This window comes from Polyodon spathula, chromosome 11, assembly GCF_017654505.1.
Source record: "Polyodon spathula isolate WHYD16114869_AA chromosome 11, ASM1765450v1, whole genome shotgun sequence".
NCBI classification, from domain to species: Eukaryota; Metazoa; Chordata; class Actinopteri; order Acipenseriformes; family Polyodontidae; genus Polyodon; species Polyodon spathula.
The window spans coordinates 4,996,558-5,021,163 of record NC_054544.1 but is presented as its reverse complement, the minus strand read 5'-3'; the positions used below and the strand labels follow the sequence as shown (position 1 = coordinate 5,021,163).

The following is a 24,606-nucleotide window of genomic DNA, read 5'->3' as shown; positions in this document are numbered from 1 at the left end:
TTCAGCACAAGAGCAGAGAACACAGAGAGATCTTCAGCACAAGAGCAGAGAACACAGAGAGATCTTCAGCACAAGAGCAGAGAACACAGAGAGAGCTTCAGCACAAGATGAGCACAGAACACAGAGAGATCTATAGCACAAGAGCAGAGAACACAGAGAGATCTTCAGCACAAGAGGAGCAGAGAACACAGAGAGATCTTCAGCACAAGAGCAGAGAACACAGAGAGATCTTCAGCACAAGAGCAGAGAACACAGAGAGACCTTCAGCACAAGAGCAGAGAACACAGAGAGATCTTCAGCACAAGACGAGCACAGAACACAGAGAGATCTTCAGCACAAGAGCAGAGAACACAGAGAGATCTTCAGCACAAGAGGAGCAGAGAACACAGAGAGATCTTCAGCACAAGAGGAGCAGAGAACACAGAGAGATCTTCAGCACAAGAGCAGAGAACACAGAGAGATCTTCAGCACAAGAGCAGAGAACACAGAGAGATCTTCAGCACAAGAGCAGAGAACACAGAGAGATCTTCAGCACAAGAGGAGCAGAGAACACAGAGAGATCTTCAGCACAAGAGCAGAGAACACAGAGAGATCTTCAGCACAAGAGCAGAGAACACAGAGAGATCTTCAGCACAAGAGCAGAGAACACAGAGAGATCTTCAGCACAAGAGGAGCAGAGAACACAGAGATCTTCAGCACAAGAGCAGAGAACACAGAGAGATCTACAGCAAAAGATCTGTGAGTTGCTTATGATCAAACAGTCTCCGATCCACTAGCCAGACACTGCCAGGCCATTGAGCCCCTTCCTTCTGGCAGTTCACCCAGAACTTGAATCACAGCAAGAGTGTGTTGTGTTGTGATTTTGGGGTCTGTCTTCCCTCCTAACCTGAGTCTCAAACTTCCTATCTCGATGGATGGGTTTTACAGTGAAAGCAGTGAGGTGATGAGAGCAGAGGGCAGCCCGCACAGGTCACATTGCTACTGCAGGTTTAATTACAGTATCACACCTCGAGCTGCACTGCACAAGCCACTTGCAGTGATCACCATGTCTAACAACGGCACTGCCTGGTCTGGACTGTGTGCTACACAGGGGATGAGGCAGAGCTAAGAACCAGCTACAGGGTCCCTCATGGTACTGAGCACGGGGCTACAGGAAGGGAAACAGAGGAGGAGGGATGGGGTGGCAGAGTGGCAGAAAAAGGAAATGGAGAGAGAAAGAGATAGGGGAATATAAATAAAAGAGAGAAGTTATGAAAGTTCACATTCCTCAGCTAACCCTTACACCGAGCACACAAAATATCAGAGCTGCTGAGTTCAAAATACTTCAGCCAAGAGTGTAGAGTGCAGTGCATAGTGGCACTGGAGTGAACATGCTGCCCAACATCCCTGTGCTGATGGGTCTGTCGATCCTAATACACAGGTTGATTATCAAGTCAGGGGCTTGCCATTGCTGTGACATGCAATTTAGCAGATGTATTTGCTCAAGTCCACAGTATTATCTTCTAAACTGTTTTAACCCCCTTAAGACATCAGTCCTGTGTTTATATTAGTGACAGCACAAGGGCTGGCATTGTGAGACCCCTCCCTCAGTCCTGCCCTAGGCGCAGTCCCCATGTCAAATAACACTGTGTAACAAATGTTTTTATTTTTTTTTGTTCCTGGGTAGTAAGTGTTATTTCCTAATTGCTTATGTCTCAAAAGTATAGAAAATGGCTATTATTCCCCACAAACTTTGCTTTTGTGACCAGGACAGTGATATTTCAAAATATCACTATTTCCAATGGGAAAACAGGCAAATGTGTGTCTTTTTGTTCACATAAAGTCCGAAAAAAACAACATATGAATCCAAATTAACATGTATTTATACTAAAGTAATACAAACATGACTACAAAAGATTCAGAAGTGAGTAGTTTTTCGAGATTTACGATTATACTGTAAGTATAATGGTAAATCTCGAAAAACTACTCACTTCAAAAATTGTGTTACATAGTGTAATCAATCGGCACATTTATTCATGTAATTATTTAAAGTGGTCCAGCTGCAGGCCTCCATAGCTGCAGTGTCTTCAAAAGTGTTCAATGTATCGCCAGGCTGCACTGTACACTGAAGAGAGTGGCATTCTCACTTATCATTTCCAATTTTCAGAACGAGCCATACTGTTTAAAATAAAACTCATTGAAACGGGTTCATAATAACAACACAATAGCGGTTGAACAGGGATGAAGTAAAAAAAAAAAAAAACAACATAGCTACATCAAAAGAAGAAAATGAATACAGTGGTAGTGGCTATGTGTCAATAAAAATACAATCTTTAAAAAGATTAAATATAATAATAATACTGAAAATATAACAACATCTTCCAGATAATAATAATAATAATAATGCTGACAGAATTCAATATTATTAGTATTTTTTATTATTATTTATTTATTTTTAAGAAAGTGAACTTTACCTTCCAGTGTGAAATCCAGCATTGTGTATTCGTACACCGTGTTGGTCTTGGTCTCGACTTGCGGTCTCTTTAGTGTGGAGTAAATCTTCCCTGGACTGCTATCCTCCGGATCCTCCAGCTTCCTCAGCCCGCACCCCATCGTTTCGGGACTAGGGGATGAGCCAGGGGTCCCCGGTCCCCCCACACACTCACCGAACTGTTTGCGAGTCCAGACCCGACTCACACACACACAGCACAAGACGCAGAGAGCGGTCCCGGTGGCTAACGGCCTCTGCCCTCCATCAGCAGTGTGCTAGTACTATTGCACCGGTCACGCGAAAAGCCTTGACCAAAATGAATCTATACAGAAAGAAGAGATGAAACGGGGCTCCAGCAAAAGCGAGGTATATTATGCGAATTACAGCTTTTGTAAAATAAATACTTCTTTGTGTGTTTTTGCCACTTCAAGCGATAGAACAAAAAACAACACCCATCTTAAAAAAAAAAAAAAAATAGAAAATCCTCCCAAAAAAATCTCACTTCCTCAAAAAAATTGTTTTGTTTTATTTTTTTTCTTCAGTAAAGTAACAGCGAACGCTTTGCCGTACGCCCAAACTTTTCTGGCAATGTGCATCTTCCCCGCTGCTAGCTGCTAGTAAAACTAAGCCCGTATTTGGGATGAGAATCTCACCGCAGAGCACTGCAAAGCAGTCTGTCTGTCGGCGGGGGGAGAACAGGAGAAAGGGGTAATATCGACACAGTCCCGAGTGCAGTTTATGTTTTACAGAACTGGGAGGCTGTATGAGAATTTGGCCGCACAAACTAGAGTGTCAAATGATTTCCAGAGAGGAAGTCGAATCCTCTCAGAGGAAAGAACAGGACTTTCTGTCAGTAGAGTGGTTCCCCAAGCTTCTAGTGCTAATAAATAAAACGCAAAATACAATCAAATTAATGGGAGTGAAACTAGTTCCACAGTAAGATAATTTTTGTAACATGTATTTATTTATTTGGAGTACGATAGTTTTATTGTCTAGTTAGTAATTATGTAATATTGTTTTGTTTTATTGCTGTTCTGGTGCCTCACAGCGAAAGTCGCAGTTCCACCATGATCTCACTCGATGTTTCCGGCGAAGTGTTTCAAACCAAGTAACAAAACCACCCCGCGTCTCGAAGACTGCCTGCCCTGTACTCTAACAGCATTCCCCGCGGCTCGTGTGGTACCCTACCGCACGTTGTCTGGTTTTAGAGCTGGGACCGGTTGACACGATAGGTGTATTCATAAAGGGTGTGGCAGTCCAGTACATTTTCTGTGTCTCTTAACTTGTTATAAAATTGAACTTTTAATACAGTGATAGTTTGAGCACCAGGCTTTTTAAATGTATGGTAATCAGGGCAATGCTCCCATGGTAAACTATAGCAGTACTTGGTAAAGAAAAAATATTCATCAACCTATGACCCATCAGAGCATTTTACATTACTGAGGAGTCACCCAGAATCACCACCTCTCTGCAGTCTGCATGGATACCAAGATACTCAGGTCCAAATAAATCCAGCTGTGACTTATCCCTGTAAGGTATAGGCAGACCAAACAAACCCCTAAGTCAAGGACACATTCAGCTAGTGCCTTACCCAGTCCTGAGGAAGACTCAACACTATGTTTTTAAAGGGTTGCTGCTTCACTGCACTAACCCAGGGTCTGAAGAGGCCCAGGCAAGGTGTGGGGGGGGGGGTTCGCTGGCACTCCCACAGGACTTCCTGATGTCTGCTTCTGTTTAACAGCTAATGAAAGACTTACTGGACGCAGCACTTGAAAAGTCTTTATTGTTTTGTGTCAGGTTTACAAGTAGTCAGGAACGTGTGGAAGTCAGTGCAAGAGATCACCCATGAAGAGTAGCCAGTCAGGCCACATTCAAACATTGTTCTGCTTGTTTTCAATGTAATTGTCGTGTGTATCACACTAGCAGGTCTATTTTATTTATCTCCCCACAACTGTATAAATGCCTCAATCATCAACCTTTTCCCCATTTATTTTATTTACATTTTTTAGCAGTTAACAATATGGTTAAAAAAAAAAATAATTAAAAAAAAAACCCCTGGCTGATTGGCAAAAAAACGCAGGATTCATAGTGAGTTAGAGGGTGCCAGTATCTACATGCTGCTGGTAACATTACAACAGACCCCAATGACTTTACTTACTTTCACTTAATTCAGGACCTCAGTGCTGCGAGATACACATCATGGGCCGGTCTGTAACTGGAAATGTTGACACTGGTTGTCCCAGTTGGTCACATTACAAGAGTGTTAGAGCACCAAATCCTGTAGGACTTTCAAAACAGGTGGAAGCCTCCAACATCAAGGTGGTCTTAAACACTGGCTTACTGATTTACTGCCCCGACTGCTCTGAAACCCGTTAAAACACAGTAGGAGTCCTGTTCAAGGCACAGCGAACACCCTGTTTAACAAAGTTGAAGCATTCTTTCAATAATATAATCTGAATTAAGCATAGCAGGAACCTCCCAGTTGAGTAATGTGTGCACTTTGTCTTCATGGGGTCAGCATGCTGTTAGGTGGCATGTGTGTCAATCTGTGTTACCAACAAGCAAAGGCAGTTGTTAAGCCCAGTCCTGCTGACAGCATGGTAACCGATACTCTTATTGATTTTACAACTGATGGTGCTGACATGGCACAGCTGAAAACCTCAGAAATCTCTTGAGGATGAAATATATACCGCTGTGCATTTTATTTCTAAAGGACTTCTTATATCTCACCTTTCATAGCTGAAAGCATGCCCTTTTATTCTACTTGTGTAAATGACAGGTGCTCTTTTAGTGTTCAGATTAGTGTTAGTAAGTTTCAAAGCTTCTCAAATAAAACCACACAGCCAATACAGAGATTTGTGTAAAATCACAACTGTTTATTCTTCAGTTTTTTTTTTGTTTACATTTAGACCAGCAAGCTACAGATCTTGTGGTCTACATGTATCCCATATACAAACCTACCGCTGCAAACACTAACATAAACCTTTTAACTAAAACACAGTGCTACTAGACTTAAAACGGCTTTCTTTTTGTTTTTAAATATACTAAAGAACTATTTACTCGCTCCGGCTCATTCAAACCAGACTGACGGCGAAACCTTAAACCTATCACCATAGGCAAGGGCAGTCTGATTGAACAGGCTCAGCATTAACTTCAGACTTCTGATGAAACAGCTCAGCCAGGTTATTCAGGTAAGCAAAGACAAGTACAATATAAACCCCTGATCAGCTGTCTATGCTGGCTCTGGCAATGTGAGTCACATTGCAATGCCTGGCAGTGCTGAGGCTGTGCAGGCGTGACTCTTCAGCTAGCTGCATCAGTCACTGGTGGGTAAAGTGTTCAGGAATCTGGTAGCACTTCCCTTAAGCTCAGGGTTACACCTCCTTACATCTACAGGAGCAGGTTGCATTTGCACTGTCAAAGCCACGCACATTGATCACTCTGGCTGAATGCACTGCACTTAGGCTACCCAACTTTTTACAATAGTGATACATCCTGGCAGTTGGTTTGAAGTTTTGTGTTTAAGAAACTGTGGGAATGAACCCATCTGCCCCACCCTGCCAGTAATCAAACCTACTTGTTAATGCCCTGCAAAAGACAAGCTGGCTTGCAATGGGGCAAGGGAGTGAGACAGACTAGACCCCCTAAATACTCCCATCGAATGATCTTGCTAAAGGTACACTACAGACTGGACCACTCGGACAAACAAGGCTGAAAAGCGCAAAGCAAGCACAGCAGAGGTTGAACTTTTTCTGCTGATGTACTATATTTACTAAGACCTACAAAAAAAGTTATAGTTTTTTGATTGATTTAAACATTCAGATACATACAGTTGTAAAAAAAATTTTGGTAGTTTTTTGTTTTCAATACAAACCCTTTTTACATTACAAATCTTACTTACCCGAAGTAGTATATATATATATATATATATATATATATATATATATATATATATATATATATATATATATATATATTCTTCAAATAAAGGGGCTGCTTTCAAACAGCATTCACCCCAGTGCTGGATTTACAGAGCGTCACATAAGTACACTCATTTAGGAGCTATAACATGCAGCGTTTCTTGCTAGATTCAGCAGTTTGTTCGTCCTTGTACAATAAATGGTCTAGGCTTAGAACTCGGATAAATGCATTGTGAATATGACTTCTAGTTTTTTTTTGTGTTAAGTTTTAAACAGTTTGTTATGCAGCATGCATTTGTACTCATTTCAAGGAACCCTGTCCCCAAAGTGGATGCAGATACAAAGCCTGCATGTAAACTCTGTCTTGAGGAGGCACTGTGCCCATGCAGAGCTATAGAAATAACTTACTGTAATGTAGCAATAATACTTACGGAAGAGACTGCCTTAGACTAAAGTTACTGAAAACTATTTACTTACTGCTATGAAACCCGACATCACATGAAATACAAAACAACCGTTCACCAAATACCAGCAATCCTTCACATCTCAATCGTAAAAAACAAAACGAGTTGCTCAGGTTGTTTTCTGCAGCTCATGTTCTATACTCTCAAATGAACTAGAAAATAAAATGATCCAATTCTCAAATCAAATGAACTAGAAAATAAAATGATCCAATTCTCAAATAAAATAAAATAAAATGAAACATGTCAAATAAAAACAAGTACAAGATTGTTGAAAGATGCGTTTCTCGACAGAATGCATAAAATCTATAAAGGTAACATGGCCTTGATAGCTGGTAGTATTTCTTGGGCTCAGGGCTGTGTGAAGCACACTGTGAAAAACATAATTCCTCACTTTAAACATATTATTATATGACTGGTGCCTGCAGTAGCTCAGTGGGAGGCAGTGGATTGGCATACTGAACAGTATAAAAATATCACAAAATAAGTTTTGCTTTGTCCAATTTCCCTTACTGGGAAATGTGAATATATCAAAAATACAGCACAGTATAGTACTAGTCAAAACCTCCGGTACTCCTTGTCTGTCACAAATGTACTATAGAATAATTTTAAAGACAACCCATATTGTTCTGACTCTGCCCATACCAGGTCATATAATGAAGTCCAAAACAAATAAAACAAGAAATATCTAAACTAAACCCTAAATGCCCTCAGCTGAGAATCCCACACCTCACACTTTTTAAACGTTTCAGTTTAGCAGTAACGAAGCCGTACAAATGCAAAAAGCAGTTATTTTATCAAGAAAAAAAAGAATCTGTTAAAGACTTTACTCATACATCTATCTTTTTTTAAAATTAAGATTTCCTGTTCTGGTGGTTTGTATTCCATTATACACTATCAATTTCATAAAGAGCAAAGATCACTGAAATCTAAAATGACATTTTTCAAGTTTTTGAAAATAAAAAATAAGTCAAGCAGACAAATGTTTTGGCTAGTGTCTCATTAGTGTTCATCGTGTTTTTGAAAACTAGAAAATCCTCTGAAGTCTATTTGACATACTTTTCAAACACTGAAAAACACACTTTGATGGCACTAAGAAGTTTCTGAAAGTCAGGAAACATATCTCATCTGGGTAAGGACTGGATTTAATCCTTTGATGTGAAATAGATATTTGCTTCATTTTACTTACTCCTGATATGCATATTTCTATTATTTTACAAATCTTTGAATATATATATTTTTAAATTTAGGGTTTAAAATCTGTGAATAAAAAGAAATATGAAACATTTTATTCTGTATAAATTACAGATTAGAAGAAGTGGTGTTTGTGGAGAGGTGTCTGTCCCACTCCACATGACAAGAGAGGTGCAGCCTCAACGTTGAAGAGGGGTCGTCCCCTTTCTTAAAAAGTAAGGAGCTCTGAAAGGACTTTTAATGGATGTAATTCTGTACAGTTGGAATCTTTTTTTAACTACCTGGCTTTCAAGGCAGCCAATCAATGCTTGTTTGTGCTCTTGTTAATTAATAACAAACGAATCAGCTGATGCAATAAAGGCTGAAGTCACCAGAACGCTTAGAGGGTAGTGTGCAACCACGACTGTGTTGTAAGGAGCTTGACAGCACTGCACTCTGTAATGCTGTGCTTTTACTGAAAGATTCTGTTTTCACATAAAGGTATAAGTTACAAATCAAAAGGCGAATCTATTGCTAAGAAAGGAGTATTCTTGCAATTTGGTTATGCCCTGTTGGCACACTACCCTGCAGATGGAAATCCATATTGGTTTAGTAAAACACATGCAATGTTGTAAAAAGTAGTGTCTGCACCAGCCTTCACCACCAGGCAGTGTAAACAAGGGAACAGAAGATAGAATTCTTGCAGGCTCAGTAGATTACGAGGCAGGTCGTGGAGATGGACCCTCTCCTTGGGTCCCGATTGCAGCTCAGAGCACACAGGGATTACTGGGGCTCACTGGTACCAGGGGGCTAGGTAGGAGAGTTGTATTCACAGGCAGTGTAGGAAACAAATCTGGGAAAAAGTCTCCAAAACTGCTCTCAGAATTCTGTTGTACTCTGAAGAACTGTTTTCTAAACCAATCCAGTCTACCAGGTTTCTATGTATGTATTTTTTAATTAAAAAAAAAAAAAACATTTTAACCTGATTTGTACTATTAAAGATCCAGTATCATATTTTAACCTTCCCAGAAGAATTGCAGAAAAACTGCAGTAAATGAGTACAAAGAAACCAGTACAATCAGTACAGTCAAACAGGCTAAACTGTGGTTATTGCAGTGCTCTGAATTTGGAGCGTATTCTAGTTGTACAGTGCACCTAACATGCCTTTAACAGAATACTGTTTTGATGATTTTAATAAAGTTTCATCAGCACAAATTTTGTTGTTGGTTTCTAGCACATTTTCTTGGAAACAATGAAACATGACTTAACAACCAAAGGGAGTGATCAGTGACCGGCACAGGCCGCTTTAAGCTGGTTATTAAAGACCATGCCTCTGTCACTCACGCTTACTGAGTTAATCCCGTCAGCCTTTAACAAAACAGAGTGACGAGATTGATACCCACACCTGCCTTTCTGTATCATCTTCCCTGCAGTGTCTGAGCCCCCTAACGGACCCCCTGACCAGTGGAACCCCAGTGTATGTGTGGTGAAGGAGCAGCTTGGAGGCCCTGGTTCCTCCTTCCTCCTGCTCTAGTTGAGAGAGTCAGTGCTGGCTGGGGGGGGACAGGATGGACTCCTCGGGCCGGTAGTCCTTGCGGCTGTGGTAGTGTGAGCTGCGGGCGTAGCGGGGCTTCAGCCCCATGGGAGACTGTGAGAACCCCCTGTGCATAGCGTGCAGCCTTTGATCCTGCAGGGAGACACACTGAGTTAGACATACAGTGAATTAGTAACAGCCCTTTATACAGTAAGATGTTTAGTAAGGGTTTGCATCCATGCTGGTAGCTGGAACACAGCTCTAGTGTGCAGTCTGCAGAAAATAATTACTGACAGCCATGGCAGCTAACTGCTAGTTTACTCACAGCTTTCCACTCACCCACTAAACCACTGCCTTAGTAAATAATGTAATACTGTCGATAACTGAATCCAGAAAACTAAGTGGCAAATGTTTTTTTTATGACATTACGATGCTGAATCTACTCACCAGATGAGACATTTTTGAGAAGTATTTGATAGTAAATGTAACGAAAAAGTTGTGAAATCAACCTCCAGTCTCAGCACTCCCTGCAGACTCTCTGAGAGAAAACACCACCTGCTGTACAAACTGCGCTTCTGCAGCTGCTACTGCAGCATGTTGTTTCTGTCCAGATGGCACAACCACACACCCTTCCTGTTGTTGTCTGATGACTCAAGCATTTCCACACCTGCTGATGCCCCCTTGCACTTCTATGTAGCTCCTAATTTACTCAGCAGTGTCCGATTCTGTTTAATTTCCTAAATGTTTAAACTTTAAAAGTAAAGATGTTAAAAAGTTTAACATTTTGGGAATGTTGGTAATCAGACTGCTGCATTTTACAATGTACTGGATGTGACAGCCGACAATTTCTTCGTTTTGTACAATGAATGACAGTGGAAAATATCATCTTATGATGCTAACCACAGAGCTTTGGCAGAAACATTTCTATCAGAAAGATGCAAAGTGGCAGGGAAAAGCAGCTCAACCTGGATAGAGTGCACACCAAGTGACACACTCAACAGAATACAATAACAGGTAGATAAATGCAATAAAAATAAAACGTCTGATATCTGTGCCCAGTGTGAAACAGCAGTATGTGGTAAATGCATACAAGTTGAGCGTTACATCTGTGTGGAGTGTGCTAATATGGTGGCTACTTACACAATGTGAGTTATTTTCTTTTTTATAAATAATTATTTCGATTTTACAGTTCTGTATGTAGGCCTACATATAACCAATTTACAGCTGGTTACACAATATTTTCTTTTAAAATGTTTATTTTATTATAGTTTTTCATTTTTTTACGTCATGCATTATATGCGCTAATTTTTTTTCATTTAGATACAGTGATTCTGCTATGCAAATGATGTTCATAAATAAATCTTTTGAGTTGTATCTTATAGTTTGCGTTTCATTTTCATATGGAAGTTGTTTAAAATGTATCAGTGAAAATGACTACTGCTGGCGGTTCTAGGTAGTAGCATAAAAAAGTAAGTGTTAAAGTAAATGCCCTGATGCCCCCGTTACCTTCACTGGTTCCTGCTGCAGGACGGGTGGTTGTGGCATGTAGACGGGGCTCTGTGTGAACACCTGGTGGTACGCTGGCTGCACCCCGTGCTCCGGGAACGCCTGCAAACAAAACACACTGTATCACGCTGCAGCTGCTCCACAAAACACACTGTATCACGCTGCAGCTGCTCCACAAAACACACTGTATCACGCTGCAGCTGCTCCACAAAACACACTGTACCACGCTGCAGCTGCTCCACAAAACACACTGTATCACGCTGCAGCTGCTCCACAAAACACACTGTATCACGCTGCAGCTGCTCCACAAAACACACTGTATCACGCTGCAGCTGCTCCACAAAACACACTGTATCACGCTGCAGCTGCTCCACAAAACACACTGTATCACGCTGCAGCTGCTCCACAAAACACACTGTATCACGCTGCAGCTGCTCCACAAAACACACTGTATCACGCTGCAGCTGCTCCACAAAACACACTGTACCACGCTGCAGCTGCTCCACAAAACACACTGTATCACGCTGCAGCTGCTCCACAAAACACACTGTATCACGCTGCAGCTGCTCCACAAAACACTGTATCACGCTGCAGCTGCTCCACAAAACACACTGTATCACACTGCAGCTGCTCCACAAAACACACTGTATCACGCTGCAGCTGCTCCACAAAACACTGTATCACGCTGCAGCTGCTCCACAAAACACACTGTATCACGCTGCAGCTGCTCCACAAAACACTGTATCACGCTGCAGCTGCTCCACAAAACACTGTATCACGCTGCAGCTGCTCCACAAAACACTGTATCACGCAGCAGCTGCTCCACAAAACACACTGTATCACACTGCAGCTGCTCCACAAAACACTGTATCACGCTGCAGCTGCTCCACAAAACACACTGTATCACGCTGCAGCTGCTCCACAAAACACTGTATCACGCTGCAGCTGCTCCACAAAACACACTGTATCACGCTGCAGCTGCTCCACAAAACACACTGTATCACGCTGCAGCTGCTCCACAAAACACTGTATCACGCAGCAGCTGCTCCACAAAACACTGTATCACGCTGCAGCTGCACCACAAAACACACTGTATCACGCTGCAGCTGCTCCACAAAACACTGTATCACGCTGCAGCTGCTCCACAAAACACTGTACCACGCTGCAGCTGCTCCACAAAACACACTGTATCACGCTGCAGCTGCTCCACAAAACACACTGTACCACGCTGCAGCTGCTCCACAAAACACTGTATCACGCAGCAGCTGCTCCACAAAACACACTGTATCACGCTGCAGCTGCTCCACAAAACACTGTATCACGCTGCAGCTGCTCCACAAAACACACTGTATCACGCTGCAGCTGCTCCACAAAACACTGTATCACGCAGCAGCTGCTCCACAAAACACACTGTATCACGCTGCAGCTGTACCACAAAACAGCAGCCATCCTTCAAAAAGATTACCACGTTAACCTTGCACCAGGGTTTCTCCAGGATTCTAGATTTTTGTAGTCACTAGTGACTAATCCTTTCTTAAAACATTAGTCACTCCAGATATTTAGTAGTCACTACTGGCGCACAGCTCAAGTCTTCAAGGGTATTATGAATCCTGTTTTTATTTTACACCTAAAATCACTTTATTGATCAAAACAATTAAACAATTTTAATAATGCTCTACAGTTTAAATAAATTGGTCTTTTACAGCTGTAAACTTTTAGAACTTTAAAACTCAAGAACCAGATTTATTTGCCCTGAAAAGCTACCTATAGACACAGAATGCATTATGAAGTACTTATACCAGGATTTATTTATTTATTTATTGAAATTATTTTGCAACATTTCATATGGCAATGGTACACAAATAAGTTAATATTTCATAACCAACAAACTTATTTCTATATTCATTTCAGGTTTCCTAAATGAAAGTACAATATTTCAGAATTTTGTTAACGCTTCAGCTAAAATCTACCAGTCTATGGCATACACTAACATTAAAAATGTAATTGTTTACTGAGTGTTATTGTATACTTAAATGTCTTTTACAATAAAAAGAAAAAAAAAACATTGTTAGAATATTACATACTACAAATCATCTTTGTTTTAACAAAACTGTATGTTTTGTTTGGTACAATATCCTTGCTTCACTTTTCCATCAAGATTTTCAACTCCTCTCTGCTATAGGTTCAAAATGCAACCCTACGCTTTTTGTCCATACACCAATATCTGAAAGCCTTTTCAAAATTAAATTCAGATATTTTGTCAAGATCAGGCGTGTTTGAGTTGACAGGCATTTGCATTAGTTGGTTATTTGGTTTCCTAGGTCTGATTTTATCACATTGTAGCAGCTAAAACCACGTTCACAGTCAACTGTTGACACCCGTATTACACTTACAATAGAAGCGATTTTTGTTATGAAAGCTAGTTTTAAAACAATCATTGATGTTTAAGCAATATGTGTGTTACTTTAGATTATAATATAATCAATAAAGGACACTTGGTAAATTCTGCTTAAATCTTTGTTGTGTGCGCTCCTTCATACACAAATACATTTAGTAGGAACTACAAAGAGATTTGAGAAGGGTTTTTTCACACACACACAGAAGGGGGCTCTTACCTCTGGAACTGTGGCCTCTAGCATGGGCAGGGTGGAAGGGGCACAGCCACCTTCCTGCGGCAGCTCCTGGGTCTGGTACAGGATATCAGAGGCCTGCATGTAGAGAACAGGCACGGCCAGGGCTGGGGACTGAGAGACAATACAATCACTGCCATTCACTGCAACAACATTCCTTAATAATCACTGCCATTCACTGCAACATTCCTTAATAATCACTGCCAATTTACTGTGTTCAATGTGTACTACAGTACACAAGTTACATTACTATCAATTTGGAAATGTGACAACTATGGTAAGTGTAGTAAATTCTGCATCATACTACCAAGTATATCTAACATATAACTAAAGTATATAGAGTGTACAGCTGCCAGGACAGTTAAAATCCAGCATGTACTGTAGTGCATCTACAGGGGCTCCATACCTGCGGTAGACTCCACTGCCACTGACCTGGAAGACACTGGGAAGGAGCCTGGAAGATTCACAATGAATACAATGGCATTACCAGTGAGGTTTTCCTTTTTCATGAAGTGAAATGTACACCACATTCCAGGAAAAAAAAAAACCTCTCAGGAGTAAAATCAACCCTACCTATTAATGGAAGGAGAAGCAGGTGTGTTATTTATTTCAGACGTCATTTATGCAATGGCTTCTTTTGCATTATAAATTTGCGATACAACCCTTGATACAGTCAATTCTGTTATATGAACAAATACAAATATGATCATTTTGCGAACACATTAAAAGCACTGTTTGTTCCAATATTTAAATATTTGTCAGAGCACTAAATGACAACAAAAGGGTGAAATAAAAACACAAGACATGCAACACTGAATATATTATTGGTCGCTATTGGTTTTTGTTTTGTTTTTGCAAGCCTCAATTAAATATTGATTGACTGATTAACCCTTTGCAGTCCATTTATTCAGCGCATCAGGTCCAACTTATTTTCACAAGCGCTGTTTATTTTACAAGCGCTGTTTAAAATATTTTTTTTCAGAGTAAAACAGGTTTACAAGGCACTGAATCTCAAAAGGACACTCAGTACTGTATCTACAGCCAAGCCTCACCCCTTGTTCTCTGTATTTTTCGCATACCTCTTTATAGACATACATACTGATAAATCCTCTTCTGATCACTCGTTTTATCACCAAACTCCTCAATAATGCAATCCAAGTCATTATTTTATTATTATAATTTCTCAAAAAGCTCTGCAGATGTCTGTGATATTCTCTGAGCGCTGGATGCAGAAGCAGCTGCCTCCTTTGTTATGTCTGTGTTATCTCTGCAGTGCATTCGTTCTATGAGAAATGCCTTTTTTTTTGGTTTCTTTTGGCTCCTATCGGTCTCACTCAACCATTGAAAGGTTTTCTCTGCTTTTTCCGGAGAAAAAAAGACTAGAGACTTGTGCTTTATGTCTTTTTGATGATGTCGGACAGGGTCCAACATCGGACTGGAAAGGGAAAATTGTAATGTCAGACCTGGTCCGGCACAAGACCGCAAAGGGTTAAACGTTCTGATGCCGTCTGTTGCCTCATGCCTCGTTACTAGCACATGAATGTTTTCAGTCTGATCTGAAAGCACATTTTTCTTTTGCTTCTTTCTAATAAAGTGCATCGATTATTACCTAGGAAATGGGTTGCTGATCTAAACCTTTAATAACCCTCTTCAGGAAAAAAGACAAACCAACCAAAGCTCCCTACCTGGTAATGACAAGCTGGCTGCTGTAATACTGGCTGAGCCTGGTGTGTGACCATGACTGGGGAGCTGGAGATGGAGCGGGGCTGAAACACAGTCAGACAGAGGGACAATCAGTACCACAGCTGTATACCCCTTCAACAAGTTTAGCGTGGAGCATTTGCATAGTAATAGTTCACTTTACCTATGCTTTTCCAGTGCTTCAACTATGCTTCCACTACGCTTTGCTGCATTTTACAGATAGTGGCACATTGCAGAAAACGTCTTCAGTGGAAAACAATCCATGTTAATGTTACGAAATGTGAAACTAACAGAGAGAGTGTGGAAGAGACCTTGGGTCCTATTCTGAAGTAAGTGCAAAGGCATATTTGCAGAGAAGAATAAAAAAACTTTAATGGTATAAAACAAGCAAGTGACAACTCCGAGTGATAATGTAAGTGCTTCATCTGCTACTTGTTTCTTGCTTATATTTACGGTTTATATTGTTCAGTAGCTGATCTCTTTGATTGTATAACTTTGCTGTCTAGATATGGCCCTTACTACTAGTCCAATTTTAATAGAGCTTAGATTTGAACTCTGATTAACTTTGCGGTGTGGAAACTTACAGGCCAGTGCTGTGGCACAGAGGTGATTTCAGGGGCGTGGAAGTATGCCACTCCGTTGTGGTAGGTGTAGGGGTACCCTGTGGAGGTGGTGAAGTACATGGTGGCCGGGGCAGGAGGGGTCACACTGGGGCTTGAGCCTGAGAAAGGAAATCCAGTATCTGTTACAGGGGCAGCGAAGAAAAAAAACAAGCCACATTAAACATAGAAAGAAAGAGGGCACATCACCTGTGACCAGTCATAATATTATACATATCACTTCACATGTCTAAACAGAGCCATATTATATATATATATTACACCCCCAGTCATAATATTATATACATATCACACCCCTAAAGACAGATTATATGCAGATTGCACAAAGAAACTTAAAAGATTATACAAACTTTGTCAATGTGTCTTTTTAGTTCTAAGTACGTACAGGGGATCCCCACTTGCTGTTTGCGGATGGCCCGGCCGACATTCAGCTTTTTATCTCTGAAGAAGAGCTTATCAGCCTAGAGACAGACAGAGGGTGAGAGTGGAGTGAATGGAGAAAATCCACCCCACAATCAACCAATCAATTCCTGTACTAAAACATTTGGGACTCCTTCTCATTGACAAACATCAGCAATAAGAGACAACATGTTCTTTTCTGTTAGCACTAGAACACAAAACACACACACATCTATACACAGCTGCAGCAATTAAATATGCAGCAGCAACTTCAAAGAACAAATTCTTAGCACATCCGCACTTCCAGCAAGCTCGTACCTCCTGCAGTATATTCTGCGCATCCTCCTGTGTCTCAAACGTCACAAATCCGTACCTGTGGGGACAGACACAGGACAGGCTCTCTGTTAGTTTATGGCAGGGTTTAAAGTTACTACCTAACTGTGATTGTATTTGGTTTGGACTGAACAGGGTCCTTCTGACTAGGCACAGTACCATAAGTCTTGACATAGGAGACCTCACTTCAGTTCTTAATTACAAGACCTTGGTAGCTTGAGACGACATATTCTTGCACCGATGGTTTAAGTGTTGGCTGGTTTGTGCTCTGGTTGTATACATATTAACTACCAGTTTGGTTTTTAAGTTAATATGCTGTGTGTAGGGTGTCTCTTGACCTCAAAAGAGATGACATCTTTTGTAATTTCGTCGAGAGGCCCGCAAAGCAGGCTGCCAAAATTGTGCAAACTGATTCCTGTTATAACATAGATCACCCTGCACACAACTTACTAAAAATCACAAAAATTAAGTCTGTCCTCCTGTTAAACATAAACAAGCACTGTTGTTTTACATTTGACAAATTGTTAACAGTAAATGTGTTATGTCTCATGTGATTTATAATCGCATTTATGGACAAGTGACCCTGTAAAGCCCTGATCTGGTTATGATGCACAATGAAGTACACCGATCCCAGTGTACTGTACAAAAAACACTGAAGTATACCGGTCAGTGTAGAGTACACAGTCGACTGTACAGCGCAAGCATCCCAGCATCTGTACAGAGCACAGTGAAGTACACAGATCATAGTGACGTGTACAGTGCTCTTGTACACAGATCAGTGAAGTGTACAGTGCTCTTGTACACATATCAGTGAAATGTAGTGCTCTTGTACACAGATCACAGCGAAGTGTACAGTGCACTTGTACACAGATCAGTGAAGTGTACAGTGCTCTTGTACACAGATCAGTGAAGTGTACAGTGCTCTTGTACACAGATCAGTGAAGTGTACTGTGCTCTTGTACACAGATCAGTGAAGTGTACAGTGCTCTTGTACACAGATCAGTGAAGTGTACAGTGCTCTTGTACACAGATCAGTGAAGTGTACAGTGCTCTTGTACACAGATCAGTGAAGTGTACAGTGCTCTTGTACACAGATCAGTGAAGTGTACAGTGCTCTTGTACACAGATCAGTGAAGTGTACAGTGCTCTTGTACACAGATCAGTGAAGTGTACAGTGCTCTTGTACACAGATCAGTGAAGTGTACAGTGCTCTTGTACACAGATCAGTGAAGTGTACAGTGCTCTTGTACACAGATCAGTGAAGTGTACAGTGCTCTTGTACACAGATCAGTGAAGTGTACAGTGCTCTTGTACACAGATTACAGTGAAGTGTACAGTGCTCTTGTACACAGATCAGTGGTGTACAGTGATCTTATACACAGATCACAGTGAAGTGTACAGTGCTCTTGTACACAGATCAGTGAAGTGTACAGTGATCTTGTACACAGATCAGTGAAGTGTACAGTGCTCTTGTACACAGATCAGTGAAGTGTACAGTGCTCTTGTACACAGATCAGTGAAGTGTACAGTGCTCTTGTACACAGATCAGTGAAGTGTACAGTGATCTTGTACACAGATCAGTGAAGTGTACAGTGCTCTTATACACAGATCACAGTGAAGTGTACGCACCCTTTGGAGACTCCGGCCCTGTCGTTGACTATCTTCACCTCCTTCACTACCCCGTAGTGAGAGAAGAACTTGCGCAGGTCGTTTTCATTGGTCTGGGGATCAACAGAGAGAGAGACAGAGAGACAACACTGAGGAGGACTCCCACAACGCATGACTCCCTCTGCTTCTTGTGAACAACAGTGAAACCTGCCGCAGAAGCAGTTATGTGGCTGTATGCTCGCGGCTCCCATTGTCTCCATCCTGCCATTCCGCTCACACTTTCTCGTTATAAGGCAGAACACAAATAGCATGGTCTCGTTATAAAGGGGGAGCAATGTAATACTGACGTGAAACAAACATTTTCATGGGAAAACCCTTGTACTCTGCCCTTCTGTGCCACCATTTTGAAATGCATTATATCAACCACAGAGGAACTGACTTTGAAGTCGATGCCCCCCACGAAGATGCGGTTGGGGATGACAGTGCCGTAGCGGGGGGCGCTGGGGGGGTTCCCGTGGTTCCCGGGACTAGGGGACATGCCATTTGGGGGGGTCAGCGAGCCGGTCTGGGTCTGACTGCTTGTCTGCTGTAGATAGACAAAGATAATAAAATTCATGACAGAGCTTCATAACACTTCATCAATTAATTTCTAAATACTCAATGAGCGTTATAAGGTAAAACTATTTCACCTTCATTTTTTTTTAAGCCAAGCATTCAAGCAGATGCTGGTTAGGGGAATAACTTAATTATTGAACATGACTGAAAACGTGAATAAAAACCTTTGGGTTAAAAATATCTCCTACTGTAATATAATAAACCAATTTGTACTATATTCATTACCATCATTATGAAATTCCATTTATATATTGTCAGCGTTATTTTTACTGTTGATGCCACTGTTAATTACATATCATTTGCCAGTCTTAAAAACAAAACAGTGCTTATCTCACTAACATGTATTTTTTTTTAAATAAAATTGCAGTTTATGTAAAAATACTATTCTATGAGTTATAAAACTCTAAATATGAGAAATTCGCGTTTGATGTCTCCTTTATTTTTACAATATAGATTAATTCTGATAAAATTCCCTGAAAACAGTATCCATCCATGCTTTTTTATTTGTATCGCCTTCATTATTAAAGAGTACAGTATTAGCATCGTAACCAAGGGTACTTGCAACACTGAAACAATAACCCGAGACAGTGACGCCTGAGACCACCTTCATTTAACCCGCTCTCGTCGATCAAAAGGAAAAGCAATTCAGCTCAATGTTACTTTTTTAAATTATAAAAATATCAAATACAAACCTACACATTTTAATAAACAACTGTTTTGGCGGCAAATGCGACAGAAAACCCCCCACAATTTTAATATCGCCGAAAACAACTTTACAGTATTTTTTGTTTACTTCAAACTTCTGCCTGTAAAATAAATATAAAATGCTGCTTATACTTATTCTATATAAACACCGATACACAATTACAATTGATCTGTTCAATATGTAGTAAAGTTACCACAATCAGAGCCAATAATACATAATGCAAGTCATTTTGTTACTTTGCATTTTTCCAACATCGAACGACTGTAGTTTACTATGTATTCTGTCAAAAGACATTTGAAATATAAAATATATTTATAAAAATAAATAAATAAATCACTCAGGCAGTACCCATGAAATACGCTTATCAAATACGTACTGTGATTTCGTTTTCCATGACCGGGGTGATAGATATATATATATATGTATATTGTTAATGATGAATCGCAGCTCTCCCGTACCGGACCGGTACCACGCCGTCTCCTATCGCCTCGCTTCGCTCCCCGCTCTTTGGGTTGATCAAACCCTGTGAAAAACAACAGCCAAGTCAGCAGACCGAACTACATTAGCGCCGCACAGGGATGCACATTTACAAGGGCTCCAATTAGATATCACAGTTAACAATTTAAAGTAACCTTTAACCAGAAGTTTTATACCGGTTGTGTACGTCTACGCTTTTTTTGTTAATTTCAAATTAGAGAGGATTTGTGTTAGTTTTTTTATTCGTTTTTTTTTTTTCACACCACCTGCACAGAGCCCGCAGTGGATAATCCCCGAGTGAAGACTGTGGGTTTAGGCGGGAGGCGCCATTACTGAGATAAACAAGAAAATGATGCCAGTCGAAGCTGTGTGTAGCTTTTACGCAGTGAAACGCGTTTAACAAAACCAAAACGAAAATTAATACATATCACACACATTATCTGAATTAATTTGCAATTAGTAAAATACATGTACGTTTGTAGTAAGCAGCAGTTTGGAGTTTTCACTGAAATCCGTAGGAGCTACGCCTCACCCAGTACTGAGGTGATAACTGTCAATGCGGTGGTGGGGTTGAGTGGGGCAGTACAATTGTAGTTTTTCAAATATTTGAAACAGAAACTTACGCATTACTGAAAACACATGCACAATATATATTTCAAGTAAGATGTGTCACACGATTATTCAGTTTATTGTTCAAAAGTTTAATAAACGACTACCTCTAAACAGCGCCCTTTTCCTCAAGCTCTTAGCTTCGCTGTGGATTCTGAGTTGTAGTTGAAGCTTTTACCATACTAACAAACCGTACATAAAACGCTAACTTTTTATGTTATTTTAAGAAATATATGTTTTTAGGTTTGTATGATGTTTAAAAATATGGAAGAATAGCTGGAACAAAGGTTTATATATAACTATATAAAATAATTCAGAACCACCTTTCATTAATTATACATAAAAAAAAAAAAAAAAAAAAAAAAAATGAACTGATGAATGAATGAACCAATAACAGCACTTCGCCAGTCAAGGAATTAGACAATGCGACAAAGAAAGTAAATGGGTAAATAGACTGAATACGATTATGCCAGCAGAACTCAACATGTCGTCAAACACCTATAAATACCTCCAATGTTCTGATTCAAACACAGCTCCCTTGAGAAAGACATGTACAGCAGCAGACAGCACATGCCATGGGTTAACTAGTGCAGTGCTGGAGGTTATTATTTTGTGTTTGTGGTTTTTCCGAGCATATGTCTGAAGTTTGGCTCATCGTGCTTCTGTTTTAACTCACCGGAAATGAAGGAGCATGTCTGTATTGGAGCAGATAATCTACTCAGAACAGCAGCACATGTACTGAAACAAACAAACAAAAACACAACTTGAATCAAAGTCAGGAACTAAACACATATTTTGTAACACCGATGAAAGCAATTCATAGATATCTACTGTAGTTTTACCCCAGGAAAGAAACAAACTTTGTAATTAAAGCTTCCCTAACACCACCCACCTGCCACCCTACCCTACCCTACCCCCGCCTGCCTCAACCCTGACCCTTCAATGTTTACTACATCTGCTGTCAGTGAGTGAGAGAGTGAGAGAGAGTGTGTGTGTGTGTGTGTGTGTCTCTGTCTGTGTCTGTCTGTCTGTGTGTGTGTGTGTGTGTGTGTGTCTGTGTCTGTGTCTGTCTGTGTGTGTGTGTGTGTGTGTGTGTGTGTGTGTGTGTGTGTGTGTGTGTGTGTCTCTGTCTGTGTCTGTCTGTCTGTGTGTGTGTGTGTGTGTGTGTGTGTGTGTGTGTGTGTAAGTGTGTGTATGGGAGGCTCACTGGGTTGATGGGGGAGGTTTATCTTGAAGGAACACAGTGCCACTGCTGCTGCTGCTGTCAATCTCTATTCCCAGAATTCAGAGAGAGAGAGAGAAAAGGGGAGCATTTTCCTTCTCCAACAGGGCTCACAATGCTGGGCTATTGGTTCACTTCACCCTCTCACTGAAACACAATGTTGCATTCTGACTAGACTTGCACCCTGAGTCTTACTCCATCTCACACGCACGCACACACGCATGCTTGACCAGGAAGGGAACATGTATCTAGCTCAGTATTTCAAAGTGTCTAATGCTGCCTGCCCCTGTTTGTGCTACTGCCCCTTCTTTATATATACTGTACTATGACATGCTGTTCGGTTTATTAGTGTAGACACTTTATTGCATTTAATTCCTTCAGCCTAGCTTTTGTAGTACTTCTTCGGATGAAGTAGAATTTAATTCAAGGGAACCCCCATCTCTGCATGCACCAACGCTGCTCCCTCCCTCTCTCCCCACTCTCCCTCTGCCTCTCTCTCCCCCTGTCTCCCTTGCTCTCTCCATCCCTCCTCTCTCCCTCTCCCCCTCCCCCCTCTCTCCCCCCCTCTCTCCCCCCCCTCCCTCCCCCAGGAGAGGGGGAGAGCGAGATTGCGGACGATCCCTTGAGCCCCCCCCCTCCCCCCCCCCCCCCCCCCCCCCTCAGCTGTTCCACACTGCAGTTTCAAGATGACAGGTTGCTGTAGTATCTGGCATGGCTGTGCTCACAGGTGCTGTTCTGGTAGTGGTGTGTGATCCTAGCATGGCTTCCATGCTTTCTGTCCTCTCCCAGTGTTCGTGTCTTACCCGTTCAGGTGCTCAGGGGGCTGCCGAGTGTCCAGTGGCTGTGTGGCACGGGTCAGTCTTGGGAGACGGTAGTTCCTTCTCCATGGGTCAGGGAGAGAGAGAGAGAGAGACAGAGAGAGAAAGAGAGAGAGAGAGAGAGAGAGAGAGAGAGAGAGAGAGAGAGAGAGAGAGAGAGAGAGAGAGAGAGAGAGAGAGACAGATTGACACAGGGCTCTGAAAGCGAGCAGTAACATTCCTCTCTGGTATCAGTTAACTGGAGATCAGGAGCAGAGCTGTCACAGCACCCCTCCCCTTCTCGTACCCCTTTTCATTTGGTTGTACCTCTGCCTAGAACCTCGACCTGGGTGACACCTGTAAGACGGTGATACTCATGATTTCCTGGTAATTGGTAGAATCTGTTTTTCAGAAATCTTTACCTGCAACCAATATCAGAAAGTCATGCAGCAGCAGCAGGGTCAGGTCTGGTCTATACTTCTTGTACTGTGGTCAGCTCAGATCTCAGTAAGCTGAGCAGGGTTTGAACTGAATCAGTTTCCCTGGAATGGTGTTTTATTGCTGTATATATTTCTAATGACACTTTAACCTCGGGCTCTGTCTACTCTGTTGACATTATTTAAAAATCTCTGGGCACTAACACTTTAAAGCTATAAAGAACTTGTAAATACTGCTCTTTGTACTGTACACGGTTTAAGCGTAATCTCAATTCATGTCCAGCAGATGGTGCTGTTGCACTTGGCCGCATTTTTAAGTCATTTACGTACGACATACTGTAAATAATGCAGGGTGTGGTGCTGCTGCAGTTCACCTGCTAGCGCGGTAGCCCTGTGATTAAGGGATCAGTCTGGGGGAAAAGAAAAGGAGAGGGGAAAAGAAAAGAAACGAACCCTGTGAAAGCGAGCAGTGAAAGCGTCCGCTGCCCTGACACAGCGCACAATGGGGCCATTCACACAGGGCAAGCTCCTGTGCTAGCTCTGCTGCCAGCTCTCCCGTGCCAATTAGAGATGGCATGAACTGCTCTGGACACAGGCACACAGGGGGCAGCACCGTGCAGGGACTGCAAGCATAACAACAGCATTCTTATTATTGAAGGATGTTACAGGTCCTCCCTTTTGTGTTATAAGATCATGTAGGTACTAGTGTAATGGCAAATGGAAGCCACAATGACCATATGGTGAGTGGCGGCACTAGGATTTATATGAACTCTATATAGCTAGGCATTGGAATGTGTTCAAGTAAAGGCTTGGACCAATATAAACTGAATGCAATATTTAAATAATTGTATGCATTCTATTTAATATAATTGTACACATGCACACACATAATGTATTGTCTTTGATCAAAACATAACTCACAAAAAAAGAATAAACAAATGATTTCATTAAGTCTGTGATCATGATTATATGAACTATGGGCCCAGTGTTTGTGTGCTAGCCTCTCTGTATAGAGCAGAGAGCAGCGGGAGGTCTGCCAGACACTGCTCATGCAAATCGCTGTGTACAGAGCGCCCTGTTCATTAGCAGGCCGGTGCTGCTTCTACTTGTCGGAGGAGCGCTACATGTTGAATTTGAGTTCATGTACTGTCAATACTCGCACCCAGCCTTCTCAATGTAATCCCAACACCACCCTTTCCAATATCTGGGCTTAACGGTTCTGCCCAGCTGCAGCTAGAAAATACATCTTGCTAGACTGCAATGCACTGTAATCAACTGCTCCTTGTATTGGTTATGCTGCAGAAGTCTCAATTGGAGAGAGTCCTAATTGGGAAGTATTCATGTTAGGGCATTAGATGGTGGTGCCGGGGTTAGATTAATAGACGACT

At 41.4% G+C, this 24,606-nt stretch overlaps 2 protein-coding genes across 4 annotated transcripts in view; both read right to left on the bottom strand.

Moving 5' to 3' along the window:
- The window catches only part of LOC121323152 (raftlin-2-like), a 13,066-nt gene extending 10,134 nt beyond the window's left edge, over positions 1–2,932 (bottom strand). Inside the window, exon 1 of the mRNA XM_041264010.1 lies at positions 2,454–2,932. Coding sequence (XP_041119944.1) covers positions 2,454–2,592 — 139 coding nt within the window. The 5' untranslated portion in view covers positions 2,593–2,932. The remainder of the gene's footprint in view (positions 1–2,453) is intronic.
- A 3,480-nt stretch (positions 2,933–6,412) lies between these two features.
- Positions 6,413–22,906, bottom strand: LOC121322585 (protein boule-like). Of its 3 annotated transcripts, none has more exons than XM_041262718.1 (13): positions 22,788–22,906; positions 21,439–21,500; positions 20,053–20,199; positions 18,795–18,941; positions 18,377–18,468; positions 16,733–16,787; positions 16,401–16,476; positions 15,980–16,137; positions 15,380–15,460; positions 14,101–14,148; positions 13,680–13,808; positions 11,065–11,166; positions 6,413–9,711 (listed from the first exon to the last, which is right to left on the bottom strand). In XM_041262718.1, the coding sequence occupies exons 3-13, from the start codon at positions 20,068–20,070 to the stop codon at positions 9,568–9,570; spliced, it is 1,050 nt and encodes a 349-aa protein (XP_041118652.1). In that variant the 5' UTR covers positions 20,071–20,199; positions 21,439–21,500; positions 22,788–22,906; the 3' UTR covers positions 6,413–9,567. The 3 variants fall into 3 exon arrangements, with proteins under 3 accessions (XP_041118652.1, XP_041118654.1, XP_041118653.1); XM_041262720.1 differs by having other exon boundaries at positions 15,980–16,116; XM_041262719.1 differs by lacking the exon at positions 21,439–21,500.
- Between the last annotated feature and the right edge of the window lie 1,700 nt (positions 22,907–24,606).

Excerpts from the sequence above, each read along its gene's own strand:
- LOC121322585 (XM_041262718.1), bottom strand. Across the intron at positions 18,469-18,794 it reads TGGGGGGCATCGACTTCAAA|ACCAATGAAAACGACCTGCG; the intron begins GTCAGTTCCTCT and ends GTTGATCCCCAG. Across the intron at positions 15,461-15,979 it reads CTGTGCCACAGCACTGGCCT|CCCCGCTCCATCTCCAGCTC; the intron begins GTAAGTTTCCAC and ends ACTGTGTTTCAG.